The 24,379-nt window shown below is 35.8% G+C and overlaps 1 protein-coding gene across 2 annotated transcripts in view; it reads right to left on the reverse strand.

Annotated features, from left to right (window-relative positions):
* SIK2 (salt inducible kinase 2) overlaps nt 1-24,379 on the reverse strand; it is a gene marked incomplete at both ends in the record, with an annotated part of 130,073 nt that overhangs the window by 104,970 nt on the left and 724 nt on the right. For both annotated transcript variants that reach the window (XM_080713952.1, XM_080713951.1), the window contains 2 exons: nt 6,481-6,544; nt 9,647-9,763. In XM_080713952.1, coding sequence (XP_080570078.1) covers nt 6,481-6,544; nt 9,647-9,763 — 181 coding nt within the window. The remainder of the gene's footprint in view (nt 1-6,480; nt 6,545-9,646; nt 9,764-24,379) is intronic.

A 24,379-nucleotide genomic window follows, 5' to 3' on the forward strand; every position in this document is an offset into this window, starting at 1 on the left:
TCCAGGCTAAACCCCCAGCCCTTTCAATTTTTTTTTTTTTTTGGGTGTGTGTGTGTGTGTGTGTGTGTGTGTGTGTGTGTGTTACTGGGATGGAACCCTTCTACCTCCGGGCTCCAGGCTCCACTCCCAGACCTATTTTATATTTTATTTGGAAACAGGATCTCTTAATCCAGCAAGGCTGGCTTCAAACCTGCGTGATCCTCCTGTCTCTGCCTCCCAAACACAGGGATTACAAGTGTGGGCCACCACACCCGGCTCTGTTAAGTTACTGAAAGTCTTGCTAAATTGCTGAGGCTGGTCTCAAATCTGTGATCCTCCTGTCTCAGCCTCCAAAGTACCAGGATTATAGGTGTGTGCTACCATACCCAGCTGTATTGTTGATTAACTGAAGTAGATAGCATAGTCTGCAATCAATTTGGGTATCCATACCTAAGGATAATCAAGAGACCTATGTAAGGAATAGTTGGCCACATCCATTCTCCAGGAGCTATCCAATTTCCAGAGCAGTTTGTATTTTATCCAATAAGCAATAGGGAAGGAGTGACAATTATTGAACATAGTTATAATAAAATAAAACAAAACTATTTTGGGAAGATTAAACAGAAATTATTTTAAAATATACTTGACTAGAGAAGAAATAAGGTATAGTAAAAAAAAAATGAAACCTTCACTAATTGAGACATGAGGTGATGAAAGCCTAGATTAGAGTGATAACTATGGAAACAGAAGGATTTAATTTCTTTTTTTTTTTTTTTTTTGCGGGTTTTTTGGGGATGGAATCCAGAGGCATTTGACCTCCGAGCTACACCCGCTGCCCAAATTTTTATTCTTTATTTTGAAACAGGATCTCACTGAGTTGCAAAGGGCCTCACTAAGTAGCTGAGGTTGTCCGCGAACCACAATCCTCCGGTCTCAGCCTTCCAAATGCCGGGATTACAAGCAAGTACCACCATGCCCAGCTCAATTCATTTTATAAGAACACAGGGTATGATTTGCTGGCCAGCTAAATATTAAAGGAAATGAAAAATAAAAAAGCAACACATCATCATCCTAGTACTGAGTAGGCACTAAAAGAAATATGTGCAAAGTTAAAGAATGATTTCAAAGTTATAACCCTGAAGGTAAATTTTAATATGCAGACAAAAATTCATAGCTCAGTTTGTGTGGCTCTTTCACTTAAGTCTCTAGTTGATTTAAAACATTTTTGGCTCAGTTCAATATTTTATTTATTTATTTATTTATTTAGGTACTAGTGATTGAACCAGGGGTATTCTACCTCTAAGATAGACTTTCCGTCCTATTTTACTTTTTATTTTTGAAATAGGGTTTTGTTAAGTTGCTGAAAATGTAAGTTGCTGAGGCTGATCTCAAACCTGTGATCCTCCTGGGATAATAGGAGTGTACAACTATGCCCAACTAAAATCCTTTACATGTATATTTTCACTATTTGATAAGTGTTGCTAGTATTGAATCTTCTCTTGTATTCAAGAGATTCATGAAGTCTCAGTCCTTTTACTAAAAACTATTCTCATATCACTACCTTGTTTTCAAAATTACTTTGTTTTTGGATAATTAATGGTTATTATTAAAAACTCAGAAAATACAGATAACTAACATGATTGTGTTTTAGAAGGATAATTCTGGGGACAATGTAAAATATAACAATTAGGTAAAAATTGAATAATATAGACAAAGAAGAATGAGTACCCTGACCTGAGGTATTAGCAGGAGGTATGGGGGCTTCTTTAAGAGATACTTAGGAAGCTGAATGGGAGGATTAAAACCATCTGAAGAAGAATGAGAAAATCAACACCAACACCAACGTTCCTAGCATAGATGATTATATGTGATGAAGTCAAGAAGGAAAAGTTGAGAAATAGTTGTTGTTTTTTTCCGGTACTGGGAATGGAACCCAGGGACATTCTACATCCGAGTGACACCCCCAGCCCTATTTTTTAATTCTTTATTTTGAAACAAGGTCTCACTAAGTTGCAGAGGACCTCACTAAGTAAGTAGCTGAGGTTGGCGGCAAACCCGGATCCTCCTGTCTCAGCCTCCCAAATGCTGGGATTGCAAGCGTGCGCCACCATGCTCAGCTGAGAAATAGTTTTTGTGAGAAAAGAAAATAGAGGTGCTGGGCAGTAATATGTAGAACAAAGACAAAATAAATAAAAATTATACTAAATGATCTCTAAATTCCCTTGAGAGTCTTCCATTCTAAAATAGCCAGGACTATCCAAAAATCTCATCTTTTAAAATTAGATTCTAGGGCCGGGTGTGGTGGCGCGTGCTTGTAATCCCAGAGCTTGGGAGGCCAAGATAGGAGGATCGCACAGGTTCAAAGCTAGTAGGGGCTACTTAGTGAGGCTCTCAGCAACTTAGTGAGACCCTGTTTCCAAATAAAATATAAAATAGGTCTGGGAGTATAGCCCAGAGGTAGAAAAGCCCCTGGGTTCCACCCCCAGTACCACAATAAAATAAAATAAAATAAAATAAAATAAAATAAGATTCTATCATACATCACTTTCAGTGCTTACAAAAATAACTACACCAGAAGCTGGATGTGATGGTGCATGCTTGTAATCCCAGCATTTGGGAGGCTGAGACAGGAGGATCTGGGTTCTCAGCCAGGCTCAGCTACTTAGTGAGGCCTCCACAACTTAGTGAGACATTGTTTCAAAATGAAGAATAAAAAATAGGACTCGGGGTATAGCACTGAAGTAGAATGCCCCTGGGTTCAATCCCAGGCACCAAACACACACACACACACACACACACACACCCTACACCAGCAAAATAGGACAACCAGGATTCAGTGGTCCAACTTTTCTAATCTTCCCAGATCCTTCTTTTTAGAACTTAAAATGCACATTTACCTTACATATTAAAAATCTCCAAACTAGAGCCAGGCCTGGTGGCCGTAGGGAGGCTGAAACAGGAGGATCATAGATTCACAGCCAGCCTCTGCAATTCAGTGAGGCCTTCTGTGACTTAATAAATAGTCGGGTGTGGTGGCACATACTTATAATCCCAGTACTTGGGAGGCTGTGACAGCAGGATCACACAGGTTCGAAGACAGCCCCAGCTAATTAAGGTGAGGCTCTCAGCAACTTAGTGAGACCCTGTTTCCAAATGAAATATAAAATAGATCTGGGGGTGTAACTCGGAGGTAGAAAGCCCCTGGGTTCCATCCCCAGTACCATTAAAAGCTGATAGGTAGAATGACCCTGGGTTTAATCCCCAGTATCCCCGCCCCCAAAAAAACCTCCTCCAAACTATGTCTCAATTCATATAAAATAATGTAGTACAATGTGTTTCAAAGGTTTTAGCAAAAAATAAATTGAGACTATCCCAATTTTGTTCAGTAAAACTACAGCTTGAAGCTTTAAAAATATCCCAGTGGATAAGGACTTAAAAGTATTTCTCTTGACCAACTATTTTCCCATTTCTTTTCTTCCTTTTTACAGGACAATTCCTTGAAAAAGTTGTCTATTTTGCACTTTTTTTTGTCTCTCATTTGTTCTTAAAGCCTACTGAAATCTAGCTTTTGGTTCAGATGGTCCACCAAAACTGCTCCTACCAACTGCCAAATGTAGATGTTCTTGACCTGTCAGCATTATTTGACACAGATGACACATCCTCCTGTGATTACTTTGTGCACTTGGTTTCCAGGATACTACATTCTCTTTGTTTTCTTCCTTTGGCTTGACTGCTAGTTTCTTTTCCTAGCCTTATAATGTTTGAGTTCCAAGCATCAGGCTTTAGTTTATTTTATAATTCGACATAATTAAATAGAAATCATGCTGATTTTTCTTTCACACTATATTCTGAGTTTGACCACTTATGACTCTCTGCACTACTTCAAACCTAGTCTGAGCTGTCATCATCTACTGCAACAGCTTCCTACCTGATCTCTGCATTTCTACCCCTTCCCACTATAAGCTATTCTCAACAGAGCAGTGTGTGTCACATCAATGCTTTTAAAGTGCTAAACTGGATGCAGTCACTTTTCTGCTGAAACTCTGAGAATTCTCATGGTTCCCTAATTTTATTCAAGGTAAAAGTCAATGTCCTTATAATCTGCCCCACTTCTCTTAGTAGTTTGGTCTTCCTTCTTGCTCACTCTTGGTTGCTTTTCTCTAGCAATGCTGGAATGTGCTTTTAAATTTCTGTTCAATGTCAATGAGACTTTCCTTGACTATGTAATATTGCAAAAACTTTCCCATTCCCTATCCCTCCACCCCTGCATATAAAGAAGCAGGAAAATAAGAGCAATACTGAGGAGAAGCATCAACCAAATTTGATCCAAACTAACAGAGATGTTGGAAATAGCAGACATAGATACTGAAAGTTATTATGACTATATTTCAGATGTTCAAAAAACTAAGTAAATAAATGGGAGGAGCCAGGTGTGGTGAAGCATGCTTATATTCCCAGTACTTGGAAGGCTGAGACAGAAGGATCACCAGGCAGCTTTAGCAACCTACTGAAACTCTGTTTAAAATTAAAAATAAAATAAGGCTGAGGGTATAGCTCAGAGGTGAATGCCCATGGGTTCAATCCCCAGTAGCACCCACACACTGTGCACAGGACATGGGAAGATTAAAAAAAATGTTCTCTTTAAACTTGCACAGTGTCTGAGATGAAATATACACTGGATGAGGAATAATAGCAAATTAGACATCATAGAAGAGATTCGTGAACTTAAAGACATAGAAATAACTACTTAAATACAGCCAGGCATGGTGGTGTATGCTTGTAATACCACAATTTGGGAGGCTGAGACAGAAGGATAGTGGTTAGAGAACAGCCTCAGCTACTACTTAGTGAGACCCTTTGCAACTCAGAGAAACCCTGTTTCAAAATAAAGAATAAAAAATAGGGCTGGGAGTATAGCTCAGAAGTAGAATGCCCCTGGGTTTCATTGCCAGGACTGCGGAAAAAAAAAGAAAAGAAAAGAAAAGAAAAAGAACTACTTTAATAAAACAGGAAAAAGGTAAATTGTAAATGAAAGAGTATTGAGATAAAGGTAAATTTTAAACAACTTAATATGCGATGGATTAAAATCTCTCTCTGGAGAGAGTTGGGACAGAATGATTAGCTAAGAAAAAAATGGCTAAAAAATGTTTAAATGTGGCTGGGCATGGTGGCATATGCCTGTAACTTCAGTACTCCGGAGGCTGACACAGGAAAATCACAGGTTCAAGACCAGCCTCAGGAACTTAGGGAGACTTCTAGCAACCTAACAAGACTTTGTATGTTAAAGGCTTATACATGAATGCGCACAGGAACTTATGCATAATAGCCCAACACTGAAATACAACTCAAATGACTGTCAATAGGTAGATGGATAAGCAAATTGGGATATAATTATATAATATATTCCTTGCAATAAAAAACTGTATGTTATTATATATAACAAAACAGATCAATCACAAAATAATAATACCAAGGAAAGAATACAGATTTTAAAAAAAGAGTATATAGAGTATGATTCTAGAAGCTACAAACAAATCTATAGTGACAGAAGACAGATCAGTGGTTGCCTGGTAGTAAAAAACTCTAACACAGATGAGAGAATTAAACAATACTTTTAATAGCTTAAATGTAAGAAAATAAGTTAAATTCCACATTTTTAGTTTACTGGGTATTTGATTATAGTCAAATGCCTACAATTTCTAACTCACCACCACTATTTATTTATTTATTTATTTTGGAGGGTCTGGGGATGGAACCCAGGGGCATTCGACCTCTGAGTTACTCCCCTTGCCCTATTTTTTATTCTTTATTTTGAAACAGGGTCTCACTGAGTTGCATAGGGCCTCACTAAGTAGCTGAGGTTGTCCGCGAACCTCAATCTTCCTGTCTCAGACTCCTGAATGCTGGGATTACAAGCGTGTGCTACCACGCCCGGCCTATTTACTCACTCACTCACTCACTCACTCACTAATTTTTGCAGTACTGGGGATGGAACCCAGGCATGCTACCTCTGAGCTACATCCCCAGCCCTAGTTTTTATTCTTTATTTTGAAACAGGGTCTCACTGAGTTGCAAAGGGCCTCACTAAGTAGTAGCTGAGGCTGTCCTCAAACCACAATCCTCCTGTTTCAACTTCCAAATGCTGGGATTATAAGTGTGTGCCACCACACCTGGCAACACCACTTTTTAAGTAAGCAGAATTTTTTTTTTTTTTTTTTTCAGTATCTGGGATGGAATCCAGGAACATTCTACCTCCGAGCTACACCCCCAACCCTATTTTTTAGTCTTTTATTTTGAAACAGGGTCTCACTGGGTTGCAGAGGGCCTCATTAAGTAGCTGAGGCTGTCCGCGAACCTCGATCCTCCTGTCTCAGCCTCCTGAATGCTGGGATTACAAGTGTGTGCCACCACGCCCAGCTTAGCAGAAAATTTCTAATACCTCATTTATACAGATTAGTGACCTTTTCAAATTAAAAAAAAAAATTAAAGAAAAAAACTTACCAAAAATTTCTCCATTTTTGGCATATTCTGTTACAAGGTACAACATACTCTTGGTCTCCATTACCTATTGATAAATAATTCCATATTAGTCTCAGAGGAAAGTCTGCACACACCATTCTATGCAATACTTCCATTTAAAATATTAACACAAGTATTAGTTTTGAACAATTCGGAAGCTGGAGATGTTTACATGCCTGACAACATCCTTTATGTTAATATTTTTATGAAAAATCTAGATCCTTATCTTCTAAGGTCAATGGATCAGCAGTAGCAGCACTGCCCAGGTGCCTGTTAGAAATGTGGAATCTCAAGCCGGGCGTGGTGGTGCACGCTTGTAATCCTAGTACTTGGGATCGCACAAGTTTGAAGCCAGCCTCAGCTACTTAGTGAGGCTTTCAGCAACATAGTGAGACTCTGTTTCCAAGTAAAATATAAAATAGGTAAAAAGCCCATGGGTTCCATCCCCCGTACCACAAAAAAAGAAAAAAAAAAAAAAAAAGAAATGTGGAATCTCAGGCCTTACCTTAGACTTACTGAATTAGAATGTATATTTTAACAAAATTGTCAAGTGGATCGGATATACATTAAAGTTTGAGAAGACTAATATTATAATGGAAGTTTTAAAAACCAATTTTGAAAAACCTCACTGAGTTTTTGAGCTGTTATCATGGTACTCCTGATTAAGAAAAGAACAATAAAATGCAAGAATTTAGTTTATCTGGCCTATAGCCTAGCTAATTTGGCACAACATGGCATTCCTACTAATATACTTTGATATTGCTACAAAGTACTATAGTTTTAAAACATTGTTTGAAAGCTTCTTCTTCATAGCTTTACTACTATGTATTTGTATTTAAATGTTTTTTTCTAGGTTCAGAAAGGAAATGTGTCACTGTCACTAATTTGATTTTTCAAATCTATACAAAGAGTAAATGTTTAGATTCAAGATGATTGATTTTTACTTCTTCATTGTAATACTCTTTTAACTGCTAGCTACTGAAAAACTGAACTTTTTTTTTTTTTTTCTAAAATTTAAGTTTAGCACAATTCCCTATTAGTCCAAAAAGCTAAGAGCTATCTACAATCTGGGCCTGAACAAATCAAATAGTAACTCAACTTTAATCAATTATTTAAGTACAAATACAGAATTACCATGTGAATCATGATAGTTTTATCCTCAGTTTAGTGATGATGTATAAGAGACTTAAGAATATGATTAGTTTCTTAGAAACTTCTTTAGGAATTAAAATTTAAAGGGAGACATTCTCTCATATAAATTTGATCTAAGGGGCCTCTGTAGTTTTAGAATTTGAGGAAATGTTTTGAATGGCACACTCTATAATCTCTCATTCTTAGGAGGCATATCACAAGTCTACAATCTCCAATCTTTTTTCATTGCAAATATCAGTCAGTGAATGTAGTTTAGACAAATATATGTGTGCACACATATATTCATAAACACACATACATGTGTATTTATGTACACATATACAGATATATAAATTATACATATGTGCCACTACATAAATATATTATATACCTTATAAAATGCAAAGAGGATACAATAAACCTAACTAGAAGTACTAATATTTTCTTCTTATACTCCCAAGAACATTTGTGCTAACCCATTTGAATGCAAAATGGTATGACAGTAAATCAGGTCTTTAAGGGGGAAAAAAGGCACTGATTTGTAAGACAATTTCTGTGGTATAAATACTTTCTATTATTGATTTTGAATTAATAGCATGATGTCAATCAGGTAGTAAAACTTCTAAAAATTTAGAATCAGTGCCATAAGTCAGTATAAGCCCCCTCCAGCATACCATGGGTACACACATCATATTTTGAAGATCACAATATTAGATCAGCAATACTAAGACTTTTTAGCTTGGTAGTTTTTGAATAAAAAAATTCTACATATTATTAAATAGAAAATTTTAAAGTATTTTGTATTATTATTAAACATAAAATTTCCGACTAAAACCTGAGATTCCTTTTAAAAAATAGTTTATATTTAAGAGGTACAATTTATTTTATAAAAACTATCTTAATAAAGTTGATTTAAAAAAGTGGTTCACAGCTAGGTGTAGTGGTATATGCTTGTAATCTCAGTACTTGGGAGGTTGAGAGAGGAGGATTGCAGGTTAATGGCAAACCTCAGCAACTTACTGAGGCCCTTCATAACTTAGTGAGACCCTGTTTCAGAATTAAAAAAAAAAAAAATAGGGGTGTAAGGTCTAGCTCAGATACAGAATGTCCCTGTGTTCAATCCCAAGTACCACCAAAAAACAAATGTTCATTTACTTTATCTGATTAAATAGGCACTCTCAAAAAAAAAAAAAAACACACCCTAGATATTACAAAGTATGTCACTAAAGTAATATAGTATTTAATAAAATATAAAGTATTATTATTATTATTATTATTATTATTATTATTATTGTACTGGTGTTCCTGGAAACCCTTCTACCTCTGGGCTACACTCCCAGATCTATTTTTATATTTTTATTTGGAAACAGGGTCTTTTAAGCCAGCGAGGCTGGCTTCGAACCTGCATGGTCCTCCTGTCTCGCCTCCCAAGCGCGGGAATTATAAGCATGCGCCACCACAACCGGCTAAGTATTATTTTTAAAATAAACAGAAATGCCATACTCTCATTTGTGGTACCATTATCAAAATCTATCATGTTTAAACAGGATATCATAAATGTACAGTTGCAAAACTTTAAAATAAATATCTAGGAGTCTGAGAGACAACTTAAAATCAAGTTACCACCAGGCATGGTAGGGTACACTTGTAATCCCAGTAATGAGAGGCTGAGACAGGAAGGCTCACAGGTACAAAGCCAGCCTTTGCACTTGGTGAAGCACTCAGACATTTAGTGAGACCCTGCTTCCCAATAAAAAAATAAAATCGGGCTGGGGTTGTAGCTTAAGAGATAGAATGCCTCTAGGCTCAATCCCCAGTACCAAAAAATAAAATTAAATTAAATTAAGCTACCAGTTAGCTTCTAATTTCCAAAATTTAAAAATATAATACAGAAAAATGGATGCACTTAGTTTAATAAGAGCACATATTTATCTTTTATAGATTAAATAACATAAAAGAAAAAAATCAAGATGCAAAATACTGAATGGAAAGCATGAAAAGAGATGTAAGACTATACCTGATAAAGTTTGATTATGTGAGGGTGGTCTAACATTTTCATTATCTGTACTTCTCTGTAGATTTTCTCAAGGTTCACTGCATCCAGCTGAGATTTATCTATTATTTTTATCGCCACCTGCAACACAAAACAGAAATAAATACAATTAGTATTTATTACAATTAGTAATTAGTATAAATACAATTAGTATATAAGTTAACGCTTTCCAGTTAAGACTTCATTTAATAAATGAAATCTACAACTCTACTTGAAGATTGCTATGACAGTGATAGCTACTTCAAATTTAATGTTCATTTAAATTCATTACTCAATAAATATTTCTTAAACTTAACATATGTAAGGCACTGCAGATTTTGTGTCAGTGTTCTTAGTAAACTAGAAGAATAACTCTACGAAGTTACTTTATAAAAACGTTTCACTTTCAATACAACTATAATGCTCTCTTACTTCATCTATAAATTGAAGAAATAAAGTTGTAGCAGTTTTAATCAGTTATCTCACTGTAAATACCTAGGAAGTAATGACTAATAAACAGAAAGCAGTGTAGAAGACAGTTTTTGTTGCACTGAAATACTCTTTTCTTAGAAAGCAAGTGGTAAGTTTCAAATAATATAGACAAGCCTTTCTGGAAAAAAGCTAAATATGAAGGATTAAAACTTATCTACATGAAAATATATCAAATTAATTAAATTTCATTTTAAAAAACCTCAAGTGTGAGTAAATACATTATAATTTAACTTTTTTAAACGAATTTGATTTCAGAAGATGTGGTCTCATTCTGTCACAACTAAATAGGAATCCAAACAATTCCAAGGTTAACATTGAAGGCGAATGACTGGATAGTTCAAAACTAACAATCACACTTTTTTCAGGCAATTAAAAGAGAAACAAGCCAGGTGTGGTGGTGCATGCTGTAATCCCAGCATTCAGGAAGCTGAGACCAGAGGATCGCAGTTCGCGGACAGCCTCAGCTACTTAGTGAGACCTCTGCAACTCAGTGAGACCTGGTTTCAAAATAAAGAAAAAAAAATTGGACAGGGGGTGTAGCTCGGAGGTCAAATGCCCCTGAGTTCCATCCCCAGACCCGCAAAAAAAAAAAAAAAAAGAGAAACAATTTTTTTTCAAATTAGTAGATACTTGGTTGGAAATAAAACAATCTGATTTAAATAAATTTTCAGATAACTGGGAACCCCTTTCCAAATTTAATTCTAATAAGTTTTGAAGGAACTACAAAATGTACCTCATAGTCTATCAAAATTACTTATAATTTAACCTTATACTGTTTCAGAATAACTTTTAATATCAACTATGTATTGTCTCTACTAATTCAATAGTCCCAAAAGGTTTCAAAGAAAATAGGAGTCAGCTTGTCATTTCATTCAATTCCCTCAGTTTCTTGTTCATACAATTCGTTTATTCTTCTCTTCCTATGGCTTATCTGTCCTTTGCTGTTATTCCCTAAAATCCACACTAAGGTTTATTTATTCCTTTCTCTATTTTCTATCTCACTACGCACAGCTTACTTCTAATTTGAATGAATTGTAACCCACAGAACAACCCAAGGATTATTTCCCTTCTCAAAGGAAATCAAATTGCTAAACATAATGTGTAAAATTAAATTTACTACCTCAGAAGGAAGGGGGGAACCTCATTTTCTAGGCAGTAAAGTATATGAGTTCTGTGAAAGCTATTTTCATTTTGTTTAGTGATGTTATATTTATATTATCATAGTCAAAATATTCTTGAAATTTAAAGGTGCTGAATTTTGACTGCTAGATAAAGTAGACTGATTAATATTGTACTTGCTATTAGCGAAAGCACTGGACCACCTCAAACCTAAAGACATTTAGGGACCTCTTCTAATTAAGAGTATGAGATAATACAGTATTATCAGTTACTTTGGGTAAAACTTGCCAGATAAAAGGGTAAGTATAAGCTGGTTGTGGTGGTGCACGCTTATAAATCCCAGTACTTGGGATCAGGAGGATCACAGGTTCTCAGCCAGCCTCAGCAACTTGTGAGGCACTCCTCAACTTAGTGAGATCCTGTTTCAAAATAAATAAAATGGGCCTGAGGATATAGCTCAGAGGTAGAATGCATCTGGGTTCAATCCTCAGTACCATACACAACCGTAAAAGGGTAAGTACATACCTGAATTTCCTCAATATTCCTTAGGATATTAACATGAAATTTGACAGACATGCATATTTTGAATATGATGTCTTGCCCTACAAAATTTCTCAAGTAAGTCTAGATACCAGCACCACCCCCTCACCTCAAAATAAAAAAAATTAAAAAAAAGCAAGCCAGGCATGGTGGCGCACACTTGTAATCCCAGCATTCAGGAGGCTGAGACCAGAGGGTCACAGACAGCCTCAGCTACTTAGTGAGGCCCTCTGCAACTCAGTGAGACCCAGTTTCAAAATAAAGAATAAAAAATAGGGCAGGGGGTGTAGCTCGGAGGTCGAATGCCCCTGGGTTCCATCCCCAGACCCGTTAAAAAAAAAAAAAGAATAGGAAGACAGGTCACAAACATCAAATAAATAATATTGGAGAGAAGGAATTGTGACTTTTTAAAACTTAGCAGGATTACTATCATTAGAAAATGTTTTGGTGTGTGTGTGTGTGTGTTTATTTTTTTTTTTGGTGGTAGTGGTACTGGGGTTCCTGGAAACCCTTCTACCTCCAGGCTACACTCCCAGACCCATATATATATTACATAATATATATTATATAGAATATATACATATATTTTATATATATATATATATAGGAAACGGTCTCTTAAGCCAGCAAGGCTGGCTTCAAACCTGCACGATCCTCCTGTCTCTGCCTCCCAAGCGCAGGGATTACAACATGCGCCACCATGCCCAGCTTATTGTATATATTTTGAGTATCATATATAATGTTATAGAAAAAGTTCAAATACTAAATACAAATTAAAGCAAGGTATTACCTAGCAATATCTCCTCTTTTATATTCTTTTGGAACCTTGGCCTCAATGATGAAAGAGTAAAATAAAACTTTAAATTAAAAACTATATACTAATTATCTAATTAAAATTTAGTAATAAAAATTATGACAATTCTGTCTTTAATTTTATCTTGGCTCATATACTATATGTACATTCACAAACCCATGTAATTTTTTTTTTTTTTGGTGGTACTGGGAGTGGAACCCAGAGCCTTTCTACCTCCGGGCTATGCTTCCAGACCTATTTTTTTTCTATTTTATTTGGAAACAGGGTCTCACTAAGTTGCTTAGAGCCTCACTAAGTAGCTGAGGCTGGCTTTGAACCTGTGTGATCCTCCTGTCTCAGCCTCCCAAGAGTGGGGATTACAAGTGTGGGCCACACCACGCCCGGCAAACTCATGTAATTTCCCGGCAAACCTATGTAATTTTATCTTTACTTTGTTACTTTGTTTGTAGGGCTGCTTTCAGAGGATAAAACATAATGTGTAAAATTAAATTTACTACCTTTTCTAAAATGCTTTTCTAAAGAAAAGCAGAGCATGTGTTAGCACACTCCTTGTAAATGGGGTAGTCCAACTGCTTTAACAAGACCCAAAATGGCTGATTCAATAACAACAGAAATTTATTTCCAGCTAATGTAGAAGGACTGAATGGGTGAAGTTAGCAGGCATATGAGATTCAAAGAGGCCTTTTGATATAGTTAAGATGTGGCTTCCAATGTTACAGTGAAGGTTGTCTCCATTCTAGCCAGAAAGAAGAAAAGAGCTTGGAGGGCCCCTCACTGCAGGCTTTTATGTGAGGTCTAGAATCAGAGGATATTATTTCTGCTCATCCCATCAATTAAAATGCAGTCACATGACCACCCCTAAATGTAGGCAAAGGACAGAATTAGAATGCCCCGTAAGAGGTAACTGGGGTTTTTGGTTTTCAGCTAAGAGTCTTTGCCACTCAGAACTCTTTCCCAAGAACTTCCCAGAAATAAAATAATAATGATGGTGACTTTCACAACTGCACAGCACTTTTTAATTTCATAAAATACCTTAACATGCTGGGCATGGTGGTGCACGCTTGTAATCCCAGCATTCGGGAGGCTGAGACCAGAGGATCATGGTTCACAGACAGCATCAGCTACTAAGTGAGGCCCTCCGCAACTTAGGGAGACCCTGTTTCAAGAATAAAAAATAGAACAGGGGGTATAGCTTGGAGGTCGAATGCCCCTGGGTTCCATCCCCAGGCTCCCCCCAAAATACCTTAACATATATCCTTTATTTCTCAATCCTGTGAAGTAAATGGAAGTACTATATACATGAATTGATGAAACTGATGTTCAAAAGGTATCCTCAATCCCTAGCACTCTCCCCTCAAAACAACAGCAACAACAAAAGTTATATAATCTTCCAAGGTCCTAAAGCTCTACTGAATCGGGGAAAAGCTTTAAGTCTTACAGTCTTATAACTCTAAATTCAATCTTTTCACTATTTCATGAGTCTACTAGTCACATCTACAGAGCAACTGCTATATGGCAGGAATGATATCTGGAAGACAAAAATGAATGAGATCTGATTCCTATTCTCAAGGAACATAACAAGTCTCTGAAGATGAGATGAACAAATTTCAACAACAAAAAATCTGTATTCTGGGATATCCCCAATGGTATACTGAAAGTCCCAAATTTACAAAAAAGTTGTATTCCAATAATTCATTTTAAAGTAAGTGTAAACTAAGTTTCCTCTCTGTATCTCTTTTCCTATAGTTCCAAATAGTACTCAGGGCAAAATCTGCAGGGTCAGAAGAAAGTCACGAAGACCAAGCAAGAGATTTCATAAACTAAAGGATCTCTTTTTTGTGTGACTATTCTTCTCTAATTCTTAATTACATATGCATTACTTTACAAATAATAACCCAATTAATTTTTATGGCAAAATAAAAAATTAATATTCCTCCTACTAGGGAAAAAAGACAGGTTTCCTCTAACTTTGGAGGGCATGAGGGATAAACTAAATGGTACTACCACACAAAATTCCATGTAAAGTGATAATACTAAATATTCACTCTCAGAAATACTCAGGATAATAAAATACTATTTCATGTATTATATTTACAAAGGTTAAAAATATTGGGAGGCTGCGACAGGAGTATTGCACAGGTTCGAAGCCAGTCTCAGCTACTTAGTGAGACTCTCAGAAACTTAGTGAGACCCTGTTTCCAAATGAAATATAAAATAGGTCAGGGGTATAGCCTGGAGGCAGAGGCCCCTGGGTTCCATCCCCAAAACCAAACCAAAACAAAACAAAAATTGCTCTTGTGAATGATAATGAAATGGCCATTTTTATAGATTGCTGGTAACAATAAAATAGGCTAATATTTTTATGGAAAGCAGTTTGACAGTCTTAAAAATCATTGATCCCACTAAACCTGATGATTCTACTTCTGAGAAGTTATTTGAAGGTAATAATATAAAATGACAAAAGATTTCTGTGCATTCAGTATAGTGTTATAGTAAAAAAATGGAGCCGGGCGTGGTGGCGCACGCTTGTAATCCCTGCGCTTGGGAGGCGGAGACAGGAGGATCGCGCAGGTTCAAAGCCAGCCGCGCTGGCGTAAGAGACCCTGTTTCAGAAATATAAAATAGGTCTGGGAGTTAGCACGGAGGTAGAAGGGCTTCCAGGAACCCCAGTACCACACACACACACACACACAAAAAAATGGAAACAACAAATTGAGAAATAATGACATGAATACAGTTATTATATTACAAATATTAGAAAAATATTTCCTTTTAGTAGTAATATGGAAAAATACTTAAACTAAAATATTAAATCAAAATCAAGAAATTAACAAAGTCTTAATACAAGGTATGAGCAGAAAAGAACCAGGAAAAATGACATACAAATATGACAAAAAAGTTACCAGAAAACAAAAAGATCATGAATTATTCTATTTTCCTGCTTTATACTTTTCTTCAATGAGTATGTATTACTTTTCTAATCAGAAAAAAAATTTTAGATGGAGTTATTTGCCATATATGCTAACTTCTCCATCTGTGAAACATTATAGTCATCTTCATTTTCCTATTTTCTAAATTCCTAGAATATGATTATTGATATATGAAAGCCATATGAGAGCATATACATAGAATTTTCCAAGAATGTTAATTTTTTATTTTTTATTATTTATTTATTTATTTTTTGGTGGTACTGGGGTTCCTGGAAGCCCTTCTACTTCCGGACTACACTCCCAGACCTATTTTTTTTTATATTTTTATTTGGAAACAGGGTCTCCTAAGCCAGTGCGTGCGGCTGGCTTCGAACCTGCGCGATCCTCTTGTCTCTGCAAGCGTGCGCCACCACGCCCGGCTAGAATGTTAATTTTTTAAAAGATACATGCAAGAGTAACAACTATGTAAAATGCAAATTTGCAAGGGTGAGGAATAAAATATAAAAGTGGAAATAAAATACAAGTGTCAAACTTGATTAATAAAAGGATTCTTTCATTTTTTAAGTTGTAACTTAATGATGTTAGTTCTGTCTCTGATAATTTTAGAAAAAAATATTCCACTTATAAAGGAAATATTAATCTCACATATTTAAAGAAAACTCACACGCAAAAGTAGCTTTTGGAGGCTTTATAAGGAAGTTGGATAGTAAGAGCTATTCTAATAAATCAGAAGAATTTAACATGTTTATTGTTTCAGATGATATTTGCTTCAGTACCAATTACTACTAGTATACTAATTCTACACTGTCCTTCTGAAGTACCAAGTAGCATGCCCCTTACCATACAAATTAGATCTCTGAAGTTAAAATGGATTTTACTTTGAATTTTTTATCTTGTCCTGGGCTAGCAACACACAGTGAAATTCTCTTGATGCTGGGCAGCAGCAGTAAAGTGCAACTCACAACCAGCCACACTATCACAAGGATCAACCACCAGTACTCTACATTGTCCTTACTGCACTACTCAAAAACAGTGTTTGGTAAGTTGGATGTAATAAATGCATTTCAACTCAGCATACTGTTAATTTATTATGGTTATTTTAAGACTTTCATTAGAGGAATGTCTATACATCAAATCACAAGTACAAATACAATAACCAGTCATTTGACTGAAAAGTCAGTGTGACGGAGCGGTCTATAATGTAAGAATTTCTAAAAGCAATGAAAGCCAGCAGGAAAACTGACACCAAATTCTTTTGTTATTCTCTCATAATAGAGACTTTTCCCATGTAATTTGAAGTACTTAGGCAACAAAATAAATCCTCATTAAGTTTTAATTTGACTTTTTATAATAGTGGTTAAGGAAAATAGATAAAAGGTAAATAAATGATAGCCAGGTGTGGTGGCGCACACTTGTAATCCCTGAGCTTGGGAGGCGGAGACAGGAGGATCGCGCAGGTTTGAAGCCAGCCACGTTGGCTTAAGAGACCCTGTTTCCAAATAAAAATATAAAAAATAGGTCTGGGAGTGTAGCCTGGATGTAGAAGGGCTTCGAGGAACCCCAGTACCACCAAAAAAAAAAAAAAAGGGGTAAATGGCTCTATGCTTTCATTCATATCCATAAAAATTGAATTGAGACTTTTTAAGACCATAAAATGATTAAGAATAATTTCCTACCTTAAAAAATATTAAATCAACAAAACAGAAAATGCAATTAAAAAGCAGACCAAAGGATAAAAAAGCAATTCACAAAAAATGCAAATAACAAAATAAATCAAATAAATACAAATTTAAATAATAAAGCAAATAGAAACAATTGTCAATTAAAAGTAAAAATAATAACAAAGAATATTACCTTACCCTATTAGTCTGGCAAAGATTAAAAAGGAGTATTCTTGAGAAATATGTGTTCTTCCTGGTGAAAATTAATGGGTACTCCTTTCCTAAGGGTAATATAGCAACTCATGCTGTAAAATATGTAATATACATACTCCTTGACATAGCATTTCCACTGGAATAGAATTACCCTAAGGAAATAATCCGGTATGTACAAAGTTATATGTAGAAGAATGTCCTCTGAAATATTAATTAAGTTAGTGGTACTGGAGATGAAACCCAGGGGCCTTCTACCTCTGGGCTACACTCCCAGACCTATTTTATATTTTATTTGGAAACAGGGTATCACTCAGTTGCTGAGAGCCTCATTAAGTAGTAGCTGAGGCTGGCTTGGAACCTGCAGGATCCTTCTGTCTCAGCATCCCAAGTACTGCGATTACATGCATTCACCACCATGCCCGGCCTGAAATATTATTTTAGATAGCAAGTGAGAGAAACATTTTCTAATAAGAAACAGTCATAGGTAAGAATATGATGTAGCTATGCTTTTGTTGGTATTTTGCTTTAAATTTGGGGAAATGCTAAAAAACATGCTAACAAAAAACAAACAAAAAAAACAACAGATTATGCCAGGCACAGTGGCACAAAGGTATAATCTCAGTTACTTGGGAGGCTGAGGAAAGAGGACCACAAGTTTTAGACTATCCTGAACAATTTAGCAAGACTCTGTCTCAAAAGTAAATTAAAAGGGCTGGGGCTGTAACTCAGTGGTAGAGTGCCCCTGGGTTCAATCCCCAGTACTGCAAAAACCAAAACACCAACACAAATATAAAAATATACATATGTACATAGTTATTTGCATGTACATAGTATATATGCTATATATATGAGTGTATATATATATATATATATATATATATGGTAACTATGTATACTTTATATGCACAGTATATGTGAATAACCAAGATACAAACTAAAATCCTAAGGTTTGAAAGTGGAAGTAAGAATATTTAACTTCTTTTTTGTGTCATTAGAGATTGACCTCAAAGGCATTCTACCTTCTAACTATATCCCCCCCTTTTCTTTTTTGGTGCTACCTTCTAACTATATCCCCCCCTTTTCTTTTTTGGTGGTACTGGGGTTTCTGGAAACCCTTCTACCTCCAGGCTACACTCCCAGACCTATTTTTTTATATTTTTATTTGGAAACAGGGTCTCTTAAGCCAGCGAGGCTGGCTTCGAACTTGCACGATCCTCCTGTCTCTGCCTCCCAAGCACAAGGAATACAAGCGTGCGCCACCCCCCCTGGCTCCCCCCCTTTTTTTGACACAGGGTCTCACTTGGTTGCTGAGAGTCTTACTAAACTGTTGAGGTTGGTTTCAAACCTGCAATCCTTCTATCTCAGCCTCCCATGTACTGGGATTATAGGTGTGCACCACTATGTCTGGGTTTCTAGTAATCTAAAACTGGGAATAAGGAAAAATGAGAGCGTATTCTCCACAAAGGTTCTGTGTAAAATATTTTTACCTAAATAATTTTTAAAAGATGCAGGTAGAAGAAAGAAAGGTGGCAGGCACACTAAAAAGGAAAAAAAAAGATATCACAAGGAATTCTGGAATCCATTTGACACCAAGAAAATGAATCCGCAATCAGCAATAGGCCATAAATCAAGTATTATCATGTGAATCCAAAAAGAGAGGCCAGTTTCGGTTATTTCCAAATAGATGCTTTCTTAATTGCCTGATACTGAAATAGCATTTCCCAGAGGATATAAAAATCAGAACACATTTAACTCTGTTAAAGTTAAAACTTTCTACAGAATATAAAAATTTACACAACTCTTATTTTGAGCCTTTGTTCTCCCTCTCAAAAAAGAACAGATAATTTTGGATAATATTTAGCAGAAAGTTTGCCAACTCTTATTTTTCTGGGGGTACCAAGAACCCAGAGAACAATTCTAATAAAGCACATATATATTTTTTTCTGTAACAAATATAATTTCTACTTCAACAATAATTAAAGATTACACACAAGTCTAGATAAAAAATGTTAGTGGTTATGTTATTTGGTAGTAAGTCCTTCTAAAAAGCAGCATATAATTCAGCTGCTTCTTGAAACCTGGAATGTTTTGCAGTACAATATTTGATACCAAGACTACTGAGATGAGTCTTGAAATTCTAAAGCAAACTATAAAATCCAAATGCCTTAAAAATATAAGTTCTCTTCAAGAAACATTATGATTATGGTGTAATATGCCATTGTTCTTGTTCCTATCCTTGCTAGAAAAATGCGATTTTGAATTTTAACTAGTTTAGAACACTTAAAAAAAAAAAAAAAACCTACATTTTCAGGTAGTAGTTTAAAGATTATACCTAAATATAAAAGTCTCAGAATGCACATAGAAAGCTTTTCGTAAATAAAAGCAGCTTTCAGAATGTCCTTGGTACCAGTTCTGCATTCCAGGTTCTCTTAAGGATAAGTGCCTACCACCTACATGCCATTTTGATAAAGTAATTTTCAGAACCTCTGTGAAAGAACTGTTAAGATTCCATAGACCACACATCTCTATGCTCTTTAGATAATATAGGAGAATGATATTGTCATAGGGAAGATCTGAAAGTAAGTGATGACAGTAATATATGAGTTGTGATGTTATAGGTAATTCTTCTAATTTATCTATACTCTTCTCATTAACTTATACTTTTAAATTTTTCAATAGCATGGCAGATCTGGTAATAAAAACTCACAATTCTTCAACATAAAAATAATGTCTTCTCAGCTAGGTGTGCTAGGTGGTGCATTCTTGTACTCCCAATACCTGGGAAGCTGAGATGGGAAGATCATAGGTTCAAGGCTATCCTCAACAATTCAGCAAGACTCCCAGTAACTTAGTAAGACCCAAATAAAAAATAAAATAGGCTGAAGTTGTAGCTCAGAGGTAGAATGCCCTCTGAGAGGTAGTATTTTGTACAAAAACAAAGAAATAAAATAAAATAAATATAAAAAAACTCAGTTATTTCCCTTGTAGGAATTTGCCACCAATTCCTTCTCCCTAAAAATATTTAAAGTGCAGATAATAGACAAAAAAGTTCCCTGCCAATTATTTACTACAAGTGAAAGCTATACAGGATTCAGTAATAATGGAGTCATTAAGGAAATGGGATTCATCTACAAGGCAGAACACTATTCAACTATTAAAAAGGTTATTATAATGCCGGGCGTGGTGGCGCACGCTTGTAATCCCAGCATTTGGGAGGCTGAGACCTGGAGGATCGCGGTTCGCGGACAGCCTCAGCTACTTAGTGAGGCCCTCTGCAACTCAGTGAGACCCAGTTTCAAAATAAAGAATAAAAAATTGGGCAGGGGTGTAGCTTGGAGGTCAAATGCCCCTGGGTTTCATCCTCAAACCCGCAAAAAAAAAAAAGGTTATTATAAAGTTATATACATTAAGCACAATGCTAAGGCATTAGTGGTAAGCAAAAAAAAAAAAAAAAAAAAAAAAAAAAAACCAAAAAAACCCAGCATATATGTGTAATGTGTTCTCATCTATAGAAAAATGCATTAAAAAAGACTAAAGGGCCAGGTGTGGTGGCATACACCTGTAATCCCAGTACTTGGGAGGCAGAGAAAAGAAGACCCCAGGTTGGAAAACAGCCTCAGCAACTTAGCAATGCCCTCAGAAACCTAGGAAGACCCTGTTTCAACATAAAAAGTAAAAAGAACTGGGGGGTGTAGCCCAGAATTGGAACACCCCTAGGTTCAATCCCCAGTAATAAATAAATAAATAAATAAATATGACATATTAAGAATGTTTATAGCCGGGCATGGTGAAACACACCTTTGTAATCCCAGTACTTGGGAGGCTGAGACAGGCGGATTGTAGGTTCGAGGACTGCCTGAGCAAATAGTGAGACTCTCATTAACCTAGTGAGATCCAGTTTCAAAATAAAAAAATAAAATAGGGCTGGAGGTGTAGCTCAGAGGGAGAATGCCCCTCAGTTCAATCTCCAGTGGAGAAATTATGTATATCATAGTTTTTGTATATATATTCTTTACTTTTTACATTTACTATAATAAAAATTTTTAATCATTGGAAAATAAAAAATTAGGGGCACAAGTGACTTTTCTAGAATTTTATTTGAGATAAAAATTATATAGTAAGAAGGAAAAAGTTACTTCCTAGTATAGTATTAGTAAAACACTACTCAAGGATAATCACAGAATAGAAAACTAGCCACCATTATTGCCTAAAATAGTTTAATAGCCTAAATGCTATTATTCTTTTCCCATTATGCTAATTTTATAAAATTAGCTTCTTTAACTCATAAGCCACAACCAGTAGTAGAAAGCCTTTATGAAGTATTATATTAGGAAGCTGAATCCTACCACCACCTTCCTTCCTTTTTTATACAAACCTTACTCAGAGATACAACATACAAATATGGCTTCAAGAATATCTCTCTTAAACAGTGTTAAACTATTTGATAGATTAACCCAAAATGATGACCTCTTTTGTCTATTAATTTTTTTCTAAAAGGGAAATAGACTTGGATATCCCAAGCTCTGCAGAAAATTTATTATTTTTGAGTGATACAGAACAAGAGGTGGAGAAGAGCCAATTAGAAATAAAAGAATTCAATTGTTCATCACACAGGTATTTAAACGAAGCTCTAAAATTTGCCTCAGGAAAAGACGTCTAAATTTTAAAACACATAAAACTACACTGATGTTAAAGCATAGTATATGAAGAAATTATGATAAAGTTAAGTATGATAATGTTCTCGCTGATAGTTTCTTTTTACTAATTATTATCACTAATTACTATGTGTTCAGTATTGAGAACCTAAAATAATATAAAATAGAATGTTAAAGTTTTCACTAGGAACCTTATTTATAATTAGTGTGTGTATTGGGTATTTAGGGTCTTCAGCTCACTAGGCAAGCACACTATAGTTCTTAAGATAGTTGTATGTGTCAAACACAAATAGTAATTCAGTGAATGAAGAAAAAAAAAGTATTGCTTTAACAATGAATTGTATGCTTTATTTATTTGGTAGTGAGGGGTGGATCTCAGAGTTATTCTACCTCTGAGCTACAAAGTCTTAACTTGCGGAGATACTCCTGTCTGAGATACTCCTGTCTGTCTTCCAAATACTGGGATTACAAGCCTGCTCAGCATGAATGGTATACTTTTTTTTTTTTTTTTTTTTTTTTTTGGTGGTACTGGGGTTCCTGGAAGTCCTTCTACCTCTGGGCTACACTCCCAGACCTATTTTTACATTTTTATTTGGAAACAGGGTCTCCTAAGCCAGCGTGCGTGGCTGGCTTCGAACCTGCGTGATCCTCCTGTCTCTGCCTCCCAAGTGCGGGGATTACAAGCGTGCGCCACCACACCCGGCATTGAATGGCACACTTTAATAAACAATTTTATCTGTGCCCTTGCTAAACAATTCTTAATGCAAATAATCTATACAAATTCAGAGCAACTTTATCAACTGTAAGGAGAGCCACAAAAATTTTTTGTTCAGCAACTGTCAAGCTATTCAACTCAGTCCTCTCTACCTTATTATCTTTAATCATACCAAACTTCATAAAAGCTAATACTCACCCATGGTAAATTCACTCTTTATATGTTACTTTTTAAAAAAGCACAAGGGAGCTGGGATCTGAAGGCTAACAATTTAGCTCTTAACATAAATCATTCTACACACACAATTTAGGACATGAGTGATTTTTCAGTATCTGACCGCTGCCTTCAATTACAAATACATTTGATCTTACCCTGATAGCCAAAGGATGACATTACTCCACAGTGCCCCCTAGCTCACTAAAATATATCAGCTGGAAAGGGGCACCATTTGAATTGTCAATCTCAAGATAAAGTGTCAGTTACCATTAAGTCCACTGAGCAACTCTTAAACAGTTATCATACTGACTAAATTTGATCTGATAAGTAACAATTAGCAATGAAATATTGCTAATATCAATAAAAGCTGTTGAAAAAATATTAGGAACTGACGGGACTGGTATTCAACCACGTAATAACATAGCTCAAAAGTTCTGAAGAAGCCCAGTGTAGTGGTGCACGCTTGTAATCCCAGCATTCGAAAAGCTGAGACCAGAGAATTACAGTTTGCGGACAGCCTCAGCTAATTAGTAAGGCCCTCTGCAACTTAAGTGAGCCCCTGTTTCAAAGTAAAGAATAAAAATTAGGGCAGGGGGTGTAGCTCGGAAGTCGAATGTCCCTGGGTTCCATCCCCAGACCCGCAAAAAATAAATAAATAAATAAATAATCTGAAGAATCTCTCTGTAACGTGCCATTTGCTTGATTTCTAGAAGTCAGTAAACAAGAACTTATAAAAACACTTATTTTAAATTATTTCTTTTTATGTAAAGGGGATACAACATGACATTTGGCCATGACCCTTTAGAGAAATGGAACTTCACTTTCTTCACCAAAATAAATAAATAAATAAAATACTGGGATTAGATTAAGTTATAAAAAGATTTAGTAATGCCACTATAGTCATATTGTCATTACAACGACCTAAATGGCTAACACTAGTAAGTTATGACCTTGGTCTTGATGTCCCAAATACATGAGATTTGGGCTGCTCTCAGGATCATTAGGGGAAGACAAAACGTGGAGATAACATAAGGGCACATTACTCTTCTTTGGGGATATGAACATTAAGCCAAACATCTGAGTACAGCTGTTAGGAAAATCATTCAAAAGTTTCCAAATGCCCTTTGCCTTACATAAGACATTTTGAAGAAAAGGTCCTACTTTATTCTACAAAGACTAGTACATTCACACTAGTAAAGGGGGGATACCCCCGAAACAGGATGAAATTTAGGGTGGGGTGCTGGAAAGGGCTGAAACTCCAGTGACAACTACAATAAAGGCAGAAGAGAGTAAGTCAGAACCACTAGGTTTTATTCTAAAGAATGGTTTTGTTGCTATCGCTTTTTTCCTCCCAAGGTATTTA

This window comes from Muscardinus avellanarius (assembly GCF_963383645.1).
Source record: "Muscardinus avellanarius genome assembly, chromosome: 1".
Lineage (NCBI taxonomy): Eukaryota > Metazoa > Chordata > Mammalia > Rodentia > Gliridae > Muscardinus > Muscardinus avellanarius.